General features: G+C 47.6%; 1 protein-coding gene across 1 annotated transcript; it reads right to left on the reverse strand.

Annotated features, from left to right (window-relative positions):
• Positions 1-749: 749 nt before the first annotated feature.
• LOC135826668 (beta-1,4-galactosyltransferase 4-like) lies at positions 750-1,649 on the reverse strand. The gene has a single exon (XM_065339269.1). The coding sequence runs from the start codon at positions 1,647-1,649 to the stop codon at positions 750-752; it is 900 nt and encodes a 299-aa protein (XP_065195341.1).
• Between the last annotated feature and the right edge of the window lie 14,184 nt (positions 1,650-15,833).

Raw genomic sequence — 15,833 nt, forward strand, 5'->3', positions numbered from 1 at the left:
GGACTTTTCCGAACCCGAACTCAATTTATACAAAGAGAAAGACCAAGGAACTACAAGTTACGCTATACTGTCTACTAACACCACCAGTTACAAAACAATCAGCGACGATGCACGACACTGACCGACGGTACTGACGTTCTACAACTACCTGGCTAACAGCTCTAGCACATCTTGGATGCGCACTCCAACAGCCTTCCAACTCTGGCACAAGCATCCCGCGCACTTGCTGATGCAATTGTTTGCTTCGAAGGACATCCGTCGTTCGACCTGCATGATGTCGACTGCTTGCGTGGCCTTCTCAAGAGGGTCAATGTTGTCCAGGAGACAACTGCTAAGCAGTCAACCATACTTTCTTATTTTAGCAAGGAGTAGTGTCTTGCCAATTTTCAGGCCTGTGTGTGTGTGTGCGTGTGTGTGCAAGAGTACATGTGAACATGTTCTCTGTTTTACTTTATCACTTCGTCACTGTGTATATTCCTGGAGAACAGTTGAAAATATAAAGTTGTGCATCAAATACTTGGATCGACACGGAAAAACCCTGCGTTTTGACGTATGACACATGCATGCAATTGGGTAGGGCCGGGTCAGAGGGCAGGATTTCTTAATCCAGCACCCTCGTTAATCCAGCAGAAAACGCCGTAGCAAAAGGTGCCGGATTAGAGAGGGACGACTGTATATACAAGAGAGATAATGATGATAAGAGAGGGAAAGAAAATGTTCCTCTACGGGTAGTCCTGAAATGAAGATTATTATGACGTACGTACGTTCCTCCCTCTATCAGAGTACCTATCTGGATCCTCAGTGAGCCACATGTCAACAGAAATTAATGTATAAGTTGGCTGCACATTACGCTTCAGCACTCGGTACTTAACTGTTGTCAGTCCCTCGGAAACAAAATTTCTGTACAAGGATAGTAATTCAAAGCGGTTGGTGGATTTCGCTTTGGACTTAATATTTCCCTTCTTCATGGCCACATAGCGACCAAGTGTCCGGTTGCGGCGCACAAAATCCGTCCCTATAGCTACAAGTCTCAGCTTTAGATCATTGTCCTCACCACCCCAGCCATAGAAACGGTTGTTGAAGCCATTGGCCTGGCGATATACGTCCGACTGCAGCAGGTTCACACCACCGTCTGCAGCTTCGGGCAAGTCCCAGTCGTACACATCAATGGCGGAGCTCAGCTGCCACACCTTCCGCACCGGCGGTTCCTTGCAGTCATACGTGTTGTTCAGTTCCTGTGGGATAAGGTCAATGTCATGTATGCTCATGCAGTCAAACTTGTCCTCCCGATCTCGTCCAGAGTTAGCTTCAATGAAGCCAATGTTCAGCAACGCTCCACGGTTAAAATTGGCCTTTCCAAGCTGTTCAATTACTAACACTTTGAACTGAATATTCTGCCTGGACAGAAACTTGTGAATTAGGGGAGGAAACTGCTGCAGCTGTTCAAGGCGGTTTCGAAACGGCACCACAATGGCCACACGGGTCTGCTTCTTTGCTGAGCTGGGTTCCTGCGTATTGTGTCCAGCGGTGGGTGTTTCTATGCTCAGTTTCTTACTGGTATTGGGCTTAGGAGTGGTCGTTGACGCCCTCACAGCAGCACTGCTTAGTTTATCACTATTGTTGCTGCTAGCTCTTTCGAAATGAGCCATATAGATATACGCTTTTACTTCCTCTCCGACCGAAAGTTTCTTGGTCGGGAGAAGACATGCTGTGAATACTATCCCAAAGCCCAGTAACGCAAATGCCAGCGATTCCAGAAACAATAGGTGTCGCTTCGAATCGGCAAATCCAGCCTTCATACTGTCCGCTCGGCTACATGTGGCGAAAGAGGTGCTGCTGTATATAGGGTCCTAGCCCTAGCACAACTCTTAAAACGCACACAAATGGCGTAAATCGATAGAGTTGTATTATTACTGTAATATTGACAAAGCAATGAAAGAGAGATAGAAAGGCAACTGCCTTCGATGAAACCAAACTATCTACTGGCCTAAAGCTCTAGGTTGAGAATGTCTTGGCCAGTAAGGAAAAGGGTGTACATGTGTAGTAATGACATAGTACAGTGACAGTGTGTATATGTCCTATATACAGATACGCCACGGTCTAAATGCCTGGAGAATTTTTTTTTTTTTTGGACAAGCCTTTAGCTTCTTGTACGGGCAAAATAACACATTTTGTGAAGAATCAACACATAAAACGAATCATCAGATACAGTATTTACAGAGTCTGTCACTCAGTAGGATCACTGCACTGTGCAGGTTCACTGGATCATGGATGCGTGCCTCCGCGGCCACTAGTAGCACAGCAGGGGACTCAGGCATGGCAGGAGCAAACATGCTCCTTGAGCCACGCAGGCACATAGCACCACAACGCACCAAGGCAAACCCAAGGCGGCAGCGCAGCAAGGAGATAATCTGCCCGTATGGGCCTAGGCCTCAGGGGCTAATGCTAGCATTAAAAGTAGCATTAAAGGCCTTTTTTGGAAACTAGCATTGCTGTAGCATTGCAAGCAGGTTTTATGGGGTAAAAAGCATTAAAAGGGGCCTGGGGGCTAAAAACCTTTCCAAGGCATACGCTGCAATGACCCATATGGTAATGTTTGCACCAATTATGGAGTCTGGGCCTCTTCTGGCACACAGCAACTAGCAAGTGCACAACAGGATTCAAGGGTACATATATGCCATACAGTAACAAAATGGGTACCCTTGGTCCGGCCACAGTCAAAATACCGTTACCGCTAGCGTTATCGTCTCAATGCTAAGGGTGCCTATTTGGAAGCGCCAAACCTACGCTACACACACCGTTTTCAAGGTTTTCATTGGGGAGATCTCTCTCTCTCTCTCTCTCTCTCTCTCTTTCTCTCTCTCTCTCTCTCTCTCTCTCTCTCTCTCTCTCTCTCTCTCTCTCTCTCTCTCTCTCTCTCTCTCTCTCTCTCTCTCTCTCTCTCTCTCTCTCTCTCTCTCTCTCTCTCTCTCTCTCTCTCTCTCTCTCTCTCTCTCTCTCTCTCTCTCTCTCTCTCTCTCTCTCTCTCTCTCTCTCTCTCTCTCTCTCTCTCTCTCTCTCTCTCTCTCTCTCTCTCTCTCTCTCTCTCTCTCTCTCTCTCTCTCTCTCTCTCTCTCTCTCTCTCTCTCTCTCTCTCTCTCTCTCTCTCTCTCTCTCTCTCTCTCTCTCTCTCTCTCTCTCTCTCTCTCTCTCTCTCTCTCTCTCTCTCTCTCTCTCTCTCTCTCTCTCTCTCTCTCTCTCTCTCTCTCTCTCTCTCTCTCTCTCTCTCTCTCTCTCTCTCTCTCTCTCTCTCTCTCTCTCTCTCTCGAGTTGATGACTTTGTTAGTTTAAGTTTGTACAGAAGACATGCGAAGTCTGCTGTTGCGCTTGTTATTTTCGTTTCGGAAGTCAAAACCTTGGTCATGAGTACTTGTGGGGAGGCAACTGAAATTGTCCTCTCTGACTCTGATCCTTCAGAGGAAGAAGATGACTACGAGACGGATTTAGATACTGGTGATGATGATGATGATGATGATGATGTGGCCAACACATTACCAAAGGCAAAGGAAGCAGTCATTGCTAGAGATCGTTCGTTCAACCGGTCATGTAAGCCAAAGAGTCAAAATAGAACAAGAGTCTGCGAAGGAAAATCGACACGTGCACCTCGTGTTAATCCCAATGAAAGAATAGTGGAATTTCCGAACGAACATCTTTGTATATCAGCCGGGAAGCTCTTCTGCGGCGTGTGTCGCACTGTCGTACAGACAAAGAAGAGTATTGTGAGGTCCCATGTGCTTTCTAAGCACCATCTCCTGTCGAAAGAACGACGAGTGAAATCCAAGAACCACCAAGCGACCATCACGAAATCCTGGAAGGTCTACCAGGAGAAGAAAGCAGACGAGCTCAAAGGTACTGGTCTCACGAAGGCTACAGGTGATACGACCGTACTCCGACGTGCCAATATCGTTGAGTCTTTCTTGAAGGCTGGTGTGGCACTTACGAAGATTGACCATCTTCGCCCACTGTTGGAGAATAACAATCTCAACCTCACGCACAGCTCACATATGGCTCAGCTAGTTCCCTTCCTGCTTGAGGTGGAGCTGGAGAAACTGAAAGAGGAAATCAAGCAAGCACAACATGTTGCAGTAATTTTCGACGGTACCACCCATCTTGGCGAGGCATTCGCCATCATCATTCGTTACGTGGACGCATCATGGTGCATCCAGCAACGCCTGGTGAGAATGCATGTGCTTGCCAAAAGCATGCGAGGAACGGAGATGGCCAGAGAACTTATTGCCTGCCTGAGCACATTCCTTCAGATACCTGCCAATAAGCCAGTTGCCTTCGTACGTGATGGAGCATCTGTTAACACGGTTGCAGTGCGGCATGTTGTAGACTTGCTGTACCCGAGTTCCATGGATGTAGTTTGCGCTTCCCACAGTTTGAACAACATTGGAGACCACTTTGATACCCCCACCCTGGATGAGTTCTGCCAATGGTGGGTCAGTCTCTTCTCTCGCAGTCATGCCACTAAACTTGCTTGGAAGACACGGACAGGTGTATCACCGAAGTCTCACAGTGCAACCAGGTGGTGGAGTTTGTGGGAAGTGCTGGAACAACTGCTCAAATACTTCGGGGATGTTCAGCCCTTCTTGGAGGAATGTGAATCAAGCCCGAATGCCTGTCGCCGCCTCCTTTCCATCCTGCAAAACGAAACGGCACCTGACAGCTGTGATATGCTTCGTATGGAGCTGGCTGCAACCGTTGATTTTGGGGAACCATTCGTCCGCAAAACCTACATCATTGAAGGCGACGGCATGTTGAATGTGGATGCATACACTCATTTGCAAGAGGTGGCTACTGCTGCCCAAGATGCAGTCTACCCCAATGTTGAAGCTCTTGTGAAGGACATTGCACCCGGCGATGTTGGCCGCCAGAACCAGTTGAAAGAGCATGCCAATGGTTGCGTGCGTCCGGCAATTAAACTTCCTCACAAAATTCAACCATGAGGATTCACCGCTGTTTGCCAATGTATTGGCATACAAGGCTGCCAGGCTGTGCTGCCCAATATTCGTTGCCAAGACGAATCCAGTTCCCGCTCTAGTGGATGGTCTGCGTGCCTTTCCGCCCCTGGATATAAAGATGGCACTATCCAACAGCTCAAGATGGAGCTTGCAGCCTACAAGGTTGCTGCTGCTGATACTCAACCTGGCCAAGACCGCCTTTCTTGGTGGAGAGACCAAGTTCAACTGCCGGTGTGGCAGAATGCTGCCCGGATCGTCATCACTGTGCCGCCATCATCTGCTGCTGCCGAGAGAGTTTTCTCGCTCCTTGAAGCAGCAACGAGCAGCCAGCAAGCCTCAACACTGACAGACCACCTGGAAGTGGAGCTCATGCTCCAGAACAACCGTGGTCGGCTCGGCCATGAGCTGTGAGTTCCCAAGCCGTAATGGGACACGAAGATAGTTGCCAGACATTGTCCACCGTGTATCGACTACTAGTATCGCATTTCTATCTTTAATTTACCATGGTGCCCTGTTTCATCTGATCGTGTCTACAATGAAATTAGACACAAGACCATCTGAAAAAGTATTTCTGTACACCATTGTCTTTCCTTTTTATTGGTGCTGAAACTAGCATTAATGCTGCAAACGAGCACTCAACCTAGCATTAGCAACCAAAATAACTAGCATTGCCAAAAGCATTTTTGCCCAAAAAAATTAGCATTAGCTGCTGAGGCTTACGTATGGCTCCTCTTCTCAGCCAGGAGAGAGGCGATCCGCGTGAAAAGAGCATGCCTGGCGAAATACTAGGATGCATGATGGGATATATACGTACAATCTGGAATCTGAACCAGAAGTAGCGTACACATTATAATTCCGGGAAATGGCCATAAAAATCAAAGTCACCGTTTATGGAAAACCCAGGAGTGAAAACGGAAAAGTTACAGGTATGGGAACTGCTAAAGTCACCACACTGCTATCACTGCTAGTACTACAGCCGCCATACGCGACAGACTACAGAATTAAGTTGAAGGATCCATAATATGGCGTTCTCGATCAAGTGCAATCGGAAAACCAAGATTCAGTATCAACTTGATCTAGCTAAAACATGGTCATTAGTTCGTTGAGAAGGAAGTCTTCACTAGACGTCGGCGGATAATGCTCGAAAATCCCACGGATTATGCTTTTCAGTATGCTGGTAATATGCTCTGAAAATCACTAAATCATGCTCAAATTATTTCTTGACACTGTGCTCTTTCATGTTTATAATGCCATTAAAATGTATAGAATGTGTACTCGGGATCAAATGTGGACTTCCGGAGAAAACTGCATGGAAGATCTAGTCTCAGCTATGGATAAGAAACCAGGATACAGCTTCTTCTATTATAAAGGTTTTGTCCGACACGCCCTGGAACATGCCACCTCGGCCTGGTCCTATGCCATCACCAAAGCTGAGCTGGCGCGTTTAAATATTTTACAAGCCAGAGTAGCTAGGAAGTATTTGCTACGTAAAAAGGTCAATGTAGATAGATGCGAAACGAAATCCCAGTTAAACGCCCTTTGTGACTTAGAGTCCTTGCACTTTCACAGACAAGATCAGCTCTTGTTACTCTATTTAACCCTTTGGAGTCCGTAACTTTTTTGCTTCCGCAGAATTTGTGGCAGTCACGAAAATGCGCACTCCATTTCCAACATAACTTTGGTTCTCCTTCACCGATTTTGAAGATCTTGGGCTCGTTGGAAAGCTCTTGATGAGAGAAATACAATGCGCCCAAACTCGCCAAGAGCACTTTTCATTGTCCGCCACAACGCGCCCCAAACGCGAGTCCAGCTCCAGATCTGAGACGAAATCGGTCTCCTGTAGCCATTTCACTGAATCTGGCTCGGAACTGTTCAATTTTTTTCGAGTAGAAGCTTACCTTGCCGTGACGTCGCGCCGCGCCGGTCCTGGCACGTGCCGCCTGTCATGAAGCTGGGAAAATCCCTTTTTTCACGCACTGCTGACTCGCAGCACGCAGCACAGAAAATTCGAAATGTTTGATCGCTCGCCGCTCACTCAAACTTCGTCGGAGAGACTTCGGATCTGTTCGAGGCGATAGCTGAGAGTTTTCTCTACCATCTAGACCCTTCGATTGTTGAATTTGGTCAAGATTTGGCCTAGAACCGAAAGTTTGACTGCGCCCACATGCATACAAAATGCCCATGGTTCGAAATCGAACCATGGACTCCAAAGGGTTAAATTTATACATATATCTCCAGAACACATCCGACATTTTCACCTTTCATTGTCTTCAAGTCCAAGAAGACCAAACAAACTTCACATCAATTATCACGGTAGGCGTTTTTCTTCCCTCTTTCCAACAAAGCTGCAATGCTATGGAATTGCCTACCGCCTTCTCTTACCTCTATAACCAGCCTCCCGGGATTCAAGCATTCTCTCTATCAGCATTTTCGCCGATATATTCATTACACTGACGGTATCCCAACTCCTTAATCACCAGATTTGGTATGCTTCGATCTATTTCCTTAGCCTATCCTCGATTAACTGCTCCCTCTACATAAAGTTGTCATTTCATTCTTCTTGCAGGAGATCCCTCGACAGGCTCAAAGCCTTTGGGAAATCCTTAAAGTTAAATATAGAAAAATACCAATACATGTAGGCACTGCAACATCAATACAAGCATAATTATGTATAGAAATAATAGAACTCTGGAAGGTGAACTTTTGACCTTTGACGCCCTAAACATTAGACATCTGTTACATTTACAGTGTAGATCAGGCCCTTTCACGGAGCCGTGCCAGATATATACCGTGGTATGGTACGACTCCCTGCCGAGTCTCGGGTGTAGATCTATTTTTAGGAGGATTCCCTTGCCCTTGTAACAAACAACGGACTCTGGACGGTGAACTTTTGACCTTTGAGGCCCTAGCGGTTTTATGCAGCAGTTATGCTGAAGGATCAACTAAATTATGCTTGGCAATGCTATTTTTCAGAAAGCCGTGATTATGCTCAAAATTATGCCGGCATTATCCGCCGATGACTAGTCTTCACCGATGATCATTGTACACTGCCCAGCTAGCTTTCAGGTCAGCTGAAGTGGCCCCGCGCGCACGGCACTGACCAGACTGGCCTGCCTGGCAAGGAGTGCACCTGTACGGTACGCGATTTACGACCGCCGGATTATGAAATCAAACTACGTGCAGTTTGAGCGATTCGTTTGCGCTGGTTGGCAAGGGTTGCGGATAAACAAGTGCCGGATTAGAGAGGGACGACTGTATTTACCTTCCATCTCCCTGAATCGATCCATCCACAGCTACCTGACGAATTTTCCAGTCAGTGCGGGAGATGATCGAGCAAGTTATATTTGAAGGTCGCGAGATGTCAGTGGCACTGGCAGGAAATCTACACAAGCGTATTCTGAAATAATTTTCTAAGACTCAGGCATGATTCAAGAGCGGACTTTGATTTCTCCCTTCTTATAGTACGAGCACCAGTCGACATTGCATTCTTGGAAAATCTTCTGCGAGTGCTGCCTTCCCCTTATATTTCTAGAAAGAACGAGTGAAGAGGGACACTAGCAGTCTAGCAGCAGGTTCTAGCTGGGTCGCCAGAATTGCAGAAAGGCGAGAAGACGTTTCCTACAAACAACGATTGATCGCACAAAAATCATCGCTACCGAAAAATGTACTGAAAATCTACACTTCTCAAAGGATGCGCGCGAGCCACCTTTAATAAGTATCTAATATTGACTGAGTGCGAGGTCAATATAGGAAATAAAAGCCGAGTAAAAGACCGAGGCGAAGCCGAGGTCTTTTACGAGGTTTTTATTTCCTATACTGACCAAGTAAACAGTTTCCTCTGAGACAAAAATGCGATAATACTCATAAAAAGGACACACTTCAGGCTCATTACAAACATCTTGAAAGTTTTTGTCTTCACAAGTATACTTTCAAGCCTTCTCATCAGGTGAAATACAGGCAAGGGAAAAGGAACAGGAACAGTGGATTAAATACAGTAAGAAGGTGGTAAAACAGCGCAAAAAGAAAGAAAGAAAGAAAGAAGATAGCTAAAGTAAACAGCGAAAATACTTTCAAGATGTTTGTAATGAGCCTGAAGTGTGTCCTTTTTATGAGTATTACTGACCAAGTACGAAGTCAATATTAGATTTATCACGACAAACCTTCCGTATTTCAAATTCCAGAACGATAACCTCATGAATCCCGGTTTTATGATTGCACAACCGTTGCACCACCACCTACTCATGCAGTGACAATGCTGCACTAGGCACCGTTCAACTGCGGAACCCCTAAGCAGTCCAATAATTATAAGCAGTCAATATAGCCCTAAGGAGTGAAATATGCAGGAATATTTGACTGCTTAGGTATGGCAAAAATCTATGTGAGTCAATACTAAGGGAGTGATAATTTGAAAATTAATAAAAATTATAGTCTCGCTCGCACGCTCAGCTCAGTCACTATGAATCTGATGATGCTGCAGCTGTACACTGCAATCAAGTTCAAGTGCAGGTGACGCGACTTTTGTCGCGCCTGCCACCACTTGGCCAAGTAACTACGCGTTGTCAAGAAGCTGTGACGTCAGACTTCGAATTCCTATTCTTGAATTCTTGGCTCTCCTTGCATTACTATCAGTATCATCATTGCTTTGTGCAGTCAATAAAAACACGCTTAACGCTTACAAGTACATGTCACTCCTACTACTACTACAATCATGTTCGCTGCAAGATGCACGTGATTGGGAGCTGTTGAGTGTTGTGTTCGTGCCATCGTAGACGGGGTTTTGAAAAGTTTGATTGAGACTTGTTCTTAGCATCTACTTGAAGTAGACTCTTCGTCTGTAGTACTTAGTCTTTGTAAAGGATCGCTAAGATGCTGAAACCGCAAAACTCGTGATTGCTCTGCATGCTGCTCACTACAATACACTAGTACTAGTAGTAGTAGCCTGTACGTAGTGCCCACACTGGCCCCACACTGGGCCACAGTCAGTCCTGCAGACTGTTGAAATCCGACCTTGCTCGCGCCAGGCGCTGTTCAGCCCTACACTACAGGATGCATGGTACTTGTAGACATGCGAACACTGGCATAAACTGGTGCAGCAGGGCACAAACTGGACTCACCTGATCGGATTTCATTGAGTAGCACTGTGTAGTGTGTAGTACCCTTCTGTCGTTCTGATAATACGGCGCCCACAGCGCGTGATCCAAGCGGGCAACAATGATGATGCCCCAATCTGGTCCTAGTCACAGTACATTGTATTGTTACATCTAATCCAAAATCCGACCCTCCACGAGCTTTCTTCGCCCCGGTCCCAGGACACTGCATGCACTGCACTACTGACTGAAGCCAGGCGCCCATGCTGTGCAAAGCCAGGTACTAGATGACGTCAGTTCGTGCATCCACCACACAACTAGCTTAGTAAGTATAATGATTATGTACCTCTTGAGAGTTGAGTAACCAACCAGCTGGATTTCACTGGCCAGAGCCATAGTCTACGTGCTGCTAGCGAGATCCCGGTCGTCTCAAGCATGGCGCGTGTGTGCACTGTCAGTGGTCTCTCGATCATTGGCCGCCTCCGCAACAGAAAGGCAAGTAGGTCTACGTGTCTTCGCGGAAACGGCGTTACGTGTTAGTGCAGGATCTAGTCTTCTAGTACTAGTAGTAGCACTGTTCCAGGTCAACTACTTACTACTAGGTCTAGGATGCGGTGCAGCTAGCTGTGTAGCTACGTTACGTAGAGATGGCCTTCACTCGAGACAGAGAGAGTACTCTCGCTGAAACTCATATTGTCATAATACTTAGTCGGTGGACATCTGCTGCGACTCATACTCATAGACTCATAAGACCGGGAAGGGTAGAGTGTTGTACAGTTCGCATACTAGCATAGTGTTTTCGGAACCAGGCTTAGGCTTAGCTAGGCTTAGGCTGCAGGTCCAGTACAACAAGGCTTAGGCTGCAGGTCCAGTTGTTGTGCGAGTGGTACTGCTACTAGTAGACTAGTAGTAGCTAGTAGGTCTAGCCACTCGGTACAACGCAATTATTCTATTTACTTGTACATACTACTAGTACTCTAGCTCTTATCTAGTCCAGTACGTGTAACTGTAAGGCGAAGTCTGCAGAGCATTTCAGGCAGCACTTTGTCTTTTAGAGGGCGCGACCGGTCGCAGGCTCCAACGCCAGACTAGTTCTAGCCGCCAGCGCGAATTCTCGCTCACTTCGCGCGCACCTAGCGGAAGGGAGACAGCCGGAAACACGCCGGTTGTAGTGTTGCAGACTTGACGGAAGGTGTGTTTTACTTTTGGTCACTGCAAGGTGTGAACTGAAATACTTGCCAGAGCAGTGAACAAGACGCGGCGCCGTCTCCCAGCTCTCAACAAGATGTGTATTTGGTGCCATAAGCTTTCACACTCTAGCGAAAGATGTCCCAATCGTCGCATGGGGCAGAAGCAGCCACCGGAGCTGGAGCTACTTGCAGGCCACGCCCGGGCAGACATCTTGAAAGCCAGCGAGAAGAGAAGACGGGTGGAAAGCATCTTTGGCAAAAGGCCCCGGGTTCGTCCTAGCAATGGTAAGCTGAATTGCTCACAAGAACTGAATGCGTTCTTCTTCTCCGTCAGAACGGCGACGTGTTCTCTGATCGATTCTCACAGATCCGATCATCGTGTCTCTGGGAAATGAAATTGCAGTATGATAATTATTATAACGTTGTTGTGTTCCAAGCGTCAATGGCGGCGATGAAGACAGATGATTCTAGATAGATATCGCACTACTATAACATTTCTTACGGAGCGTTCTGAATCGGTAGTAGTACATTGCACTTGTCTGCGACCCGAAAGGTCGCGGGTTCGAGCCCCGCAGTCGCATGTATGACGTACATGTAGCTCACCAGATCAAGGACAGGTACTAGGTGTGGGTTCTCTTCACTCAGCTAGCTCAGTACGACAGTAGAGTAGAGTCGAGCGAGCTGCCACTCCCGGTGCCGAAAGACGGGCTCGCGCCCCTGGCCTACATGGCTACGTCCCCTTGTCTAACCCCCAATACGAAAAATAATGATAGTAGCCTACTTGCTGAAATATTTAAAAAAAAAAAAAAAAAAAAAACGTCAATGAGGCTACACAGCCACACTGAACTTCTGCTCCGCAGGTCATCAAACGTCAACTAACTTGTAGTCGTGTTTGAGATGGCCTCTCTTCACCCTCTCGACAATAATAGAAGTGAAGCCGATTAGTACTAACAGTAGGGACTCGGGAGTTTCGTCGTCAGCTACCCTTCACTTAGGCACCTTACCCCATGGCCCATCATGATGATGAAAATGTATTGAACTATTTTAGACTATGAATAATAATAATCTTCGGTAAATGGTCGAAATAGTTGGCAGTCTCTGACGCTCTTCTATAAGTATGGCGAACTTTCACGTGCACGGGCGCAGGCAGTGCCGCACGCACCCACCTACATAATACCTCCTCCCTCCCCCGCAGGCCGACTTCCAACTGGGTTGTCGATAATAGAGAGGTTAAGATGCACGTTATTTCTGACGTGACGCGAAAGTTCAGCTCGCGTTACCACGCTACAACGTAGGCCTTTTGACGTACTTGATCACGTCGATCGGGGTGCGCGATACGTGTTTTGCATACTTGGCTAGCCTTTAGCGAGACGTACGTGATTATGGATCGACGTCGTTGCCACAGGAACAGAGCAGAATGGCGCGCGTGATTTCTAAGTTCCTCGCGGGAAATGTGGATGAAAAGATTTTTTTAGTAAACTACATGATTGTACTGTACTTGGAAAATTAGTCCGAGTCACCAGCAAATGAGTTCTACCTCGAAGTGTACGGATGGTTACCGGCTTCCATTTGGCGTGGTATATGGTTGCCAAATTCAGGAGTACAGTGTTCCAGGCCGGCGAGCCACGAGAGAAGGGCTATTCGCTCAACGCTGCCACTACTTCTTTCAACAAATTGATGACTGTCCTCCTTGGCTCCAAAACGAAATTTCTGGCACACAACCTTAGTCTGCGTGTCCTCGGAAGCCATATCGGAACACAAAACAAAGAAAGCAAAGAATAAAATTACGCCTCTCGATCGATCGTACCTAGTACCTCGTCGGTTGAATAACAAAAACTACAACATCAAAACATCGATGTTTTTTTGAACTCTTGCCCTCTTGGTGCAAGTGCAAAGGCAAATTCCTACGTCCTGTCACAACGTACAAAAGGCCTTTTCTACGTCGAAAACGTTGCCTGATGAACGTACATCCTCCGTCGCGACGTGACCCCGAACCCGGACAAGGCCCTACGTCAGGCTTACGTCGTAAACAACGTGGTGCTAAAGGTCCCTATTTGCCCGCACGTCGAAAAATCAACGAGAGTGACCTGCTGCTCACGTCGAAATTAGGAGTTTTACGCCAAATTTGACGTGAAATTGCGCGTCACGTCGGAAATAACGTGCACTCTCTAATGATTGCGTGACTTGTGCTGAGTTCCAGACCTTCCTGACAGCTGTTTCGCTTTCTAGGGGCTCATGCATCAAAGCACGCAGAAATGAGGCCCTAGGCCCTGGGGCCCAAGTACTTCAGAAAAATTATGATTAGAGAGGATGCACGTTACACACACACACACACATACACACACACACACACACACACATCCATACACATACACACACATACACACACATACACACGCACATACACACACACACACACACACACACACGCACATACACACACACACACTCCGTTTGCGACGTGACGCACAATTAAATTTCACGTAAACTTTGGCGTGAAACTCCAAATTTTGACGTGAGCTGCAGGTCATTCGCGTTGTTTTTCGACTCGCGAGCCAAATAACGCGAGCTGAATGTTCGCGTCACATCAGCAATAGTGTGAATATTTTAACCTCTCTAGTTACTGGCTCTCAGCGTCTCTTTGACTTTAGCACCACTCCAAGACTGCAAGATCGACTCTGACTCGCGCTGCCACCTTGGGTCTCATGAGGTGTTTGTCGCCCTGAAAATGGAGCGTCTCTGTAACTTTTGTATCCCCGTGATGGTTTGCCCTGGAGACCACTTTATAAATGATGCTCTTTAGGCACAATCTTTCCGTTACGTACTCGAGCTCGACTGAGGAGGGGTGAATTCCCAGGAACATTAGAGAGTTTGCGCAGAACGAAAAATTCGTAGGGTAGGGGGGGGGGGGAGGGGATGACCCTTCGCGCACGCCATACTGGACCGTACTTGTCCGAACGACCACAACTTCCGTTTCCTTCAATATTTTTTGAAGAAATTTTCACCAGCTTTCAAAGAAGCTTTCATTCGAATTATGCGTGGCTCCGAGGAGGCATCTCTCGAGAAGCTTGCGCTCTGTCAAGCGTGGATACAGTGGCTTGACGACATCAAACACGGCCTTGGGGAGAATGTGGCGATGGGTGTACTCATCCCTGACTCCAGCCTGCACCAACTGCCACTTGCACCAACTGTCAGGACCGGTCGGGCAAAACTGGTGCTGGGGATTGTCGTCCGACGAACACCGGTGCATAAGGCCACTCCAGATATCCCGGGCCATGCCTTGGATGTCTTGGCTGTGCTCCCTCACTGCCCATCCATAGTGTGTCTGGAGAGTGTCAATGGCTTTGTCGGTGAGCCGGCCTTTCCCAGACAACGCCTTGACGTCTGACAATTTCGTACCCTTCATCGTCTTCTTCAGCTCCCGCAAGCCCGTGCCGATGCGTTATTGTACATGTCCAATGCACTCCGCCTTTTCAATGGCTACACCATTGTATGGGTCAGCTTCAACGACAGAATTGAATGCCTTACTGTCGCCATCTCCGATGTACGTTGTACACCGGAGATCACGATCAGCAACAGAGCGACTCCATATGATGACAGCTGTCTCGCTCTCCATGGCTGGTGCGGATCGCGCTGTATTCACTCCACAGGTGTGGGTACCTTTCCAGGCAGTGAAATCAGCTGCACTAATTCTCCCGGACTCCTTCCGGTCGTTCCACATGACACATTCCTGGCAGTACTTGCTGCTCACGTGTATGTTCAGTACACGGCCTGTTCTCCACGATATACAGGCAAAGACACCGTAGAGAGACGTATAGCCGCGCCTCATCCAGGTGCCATCGCAAGTTACCGCCACGGTGTCGCAACCATTCAGCACCTTCACCTCGTCAGCAGCATTGACCATGCTCTTATGAGCCACCGTGGCTGCAGCAATCACGAGCGCTTCCTGGTGACGGGTGTAGGCATGTGTGTTCACAGGGCTGGGCATGTCCATGGTTCCGCAGAACTTATTCAGACGGCACGTCCCTTGCCAATTCTCCGCATGGCTAACACTGATCGCCGGTTGACGTCAAAGAATCGCTTCTCTTTCAGGCATAGGTTAAATCTCCAACTGTGACTGCATAAGACATTGTCGCACTGCACGTGCACCACCGATGCGAGGCCAACGGCGCAGCAGTCAACAATATTTATTTTTCCAGATTTGCACTCGCTACACAGTGGCCACGTCCAGAAGCTCCTGAAGACATTTCAGGTACACAATTCTGTTGCTCCGCAAGCAATCCTCTTCTATCTCTTCTCCAGATTCCTCAGACGCCTCAGTATCGTCGTCCTCAGAACTGTCTGTGGGTTCGAGTTCACATCTGAGCCTTCGCTGCTGTCAAAGCTTTGATCAGCTAAATGAGGCCGGCTTCCTGCTCAACTTTCGCGTGGGTGCGCTCTTCTCAGTCACTTAAACCTCACTGGCGACCTCAGGAACCTCAACGACATCGTCGACTTCAGCAGCAGCTGGCTTTGGACCAAAATATTTCCTTTTCTGTCGTCTAGAACGTCCA

The sequence above is a fragment of the Sycon ciliatum genome, chromosome 10 (genome assembly GCF_964019385.1).
Source record: "Sycon ciliatum chromosome 10, ocSycCili1.1, whole genome shotgun sequence".
Lineage (NCBI taxonomy): Eukaryota > Metazoa > Porifera > Calcarea > Leucosolenida > Sycettidae > Sycon > Sycon ciliatum.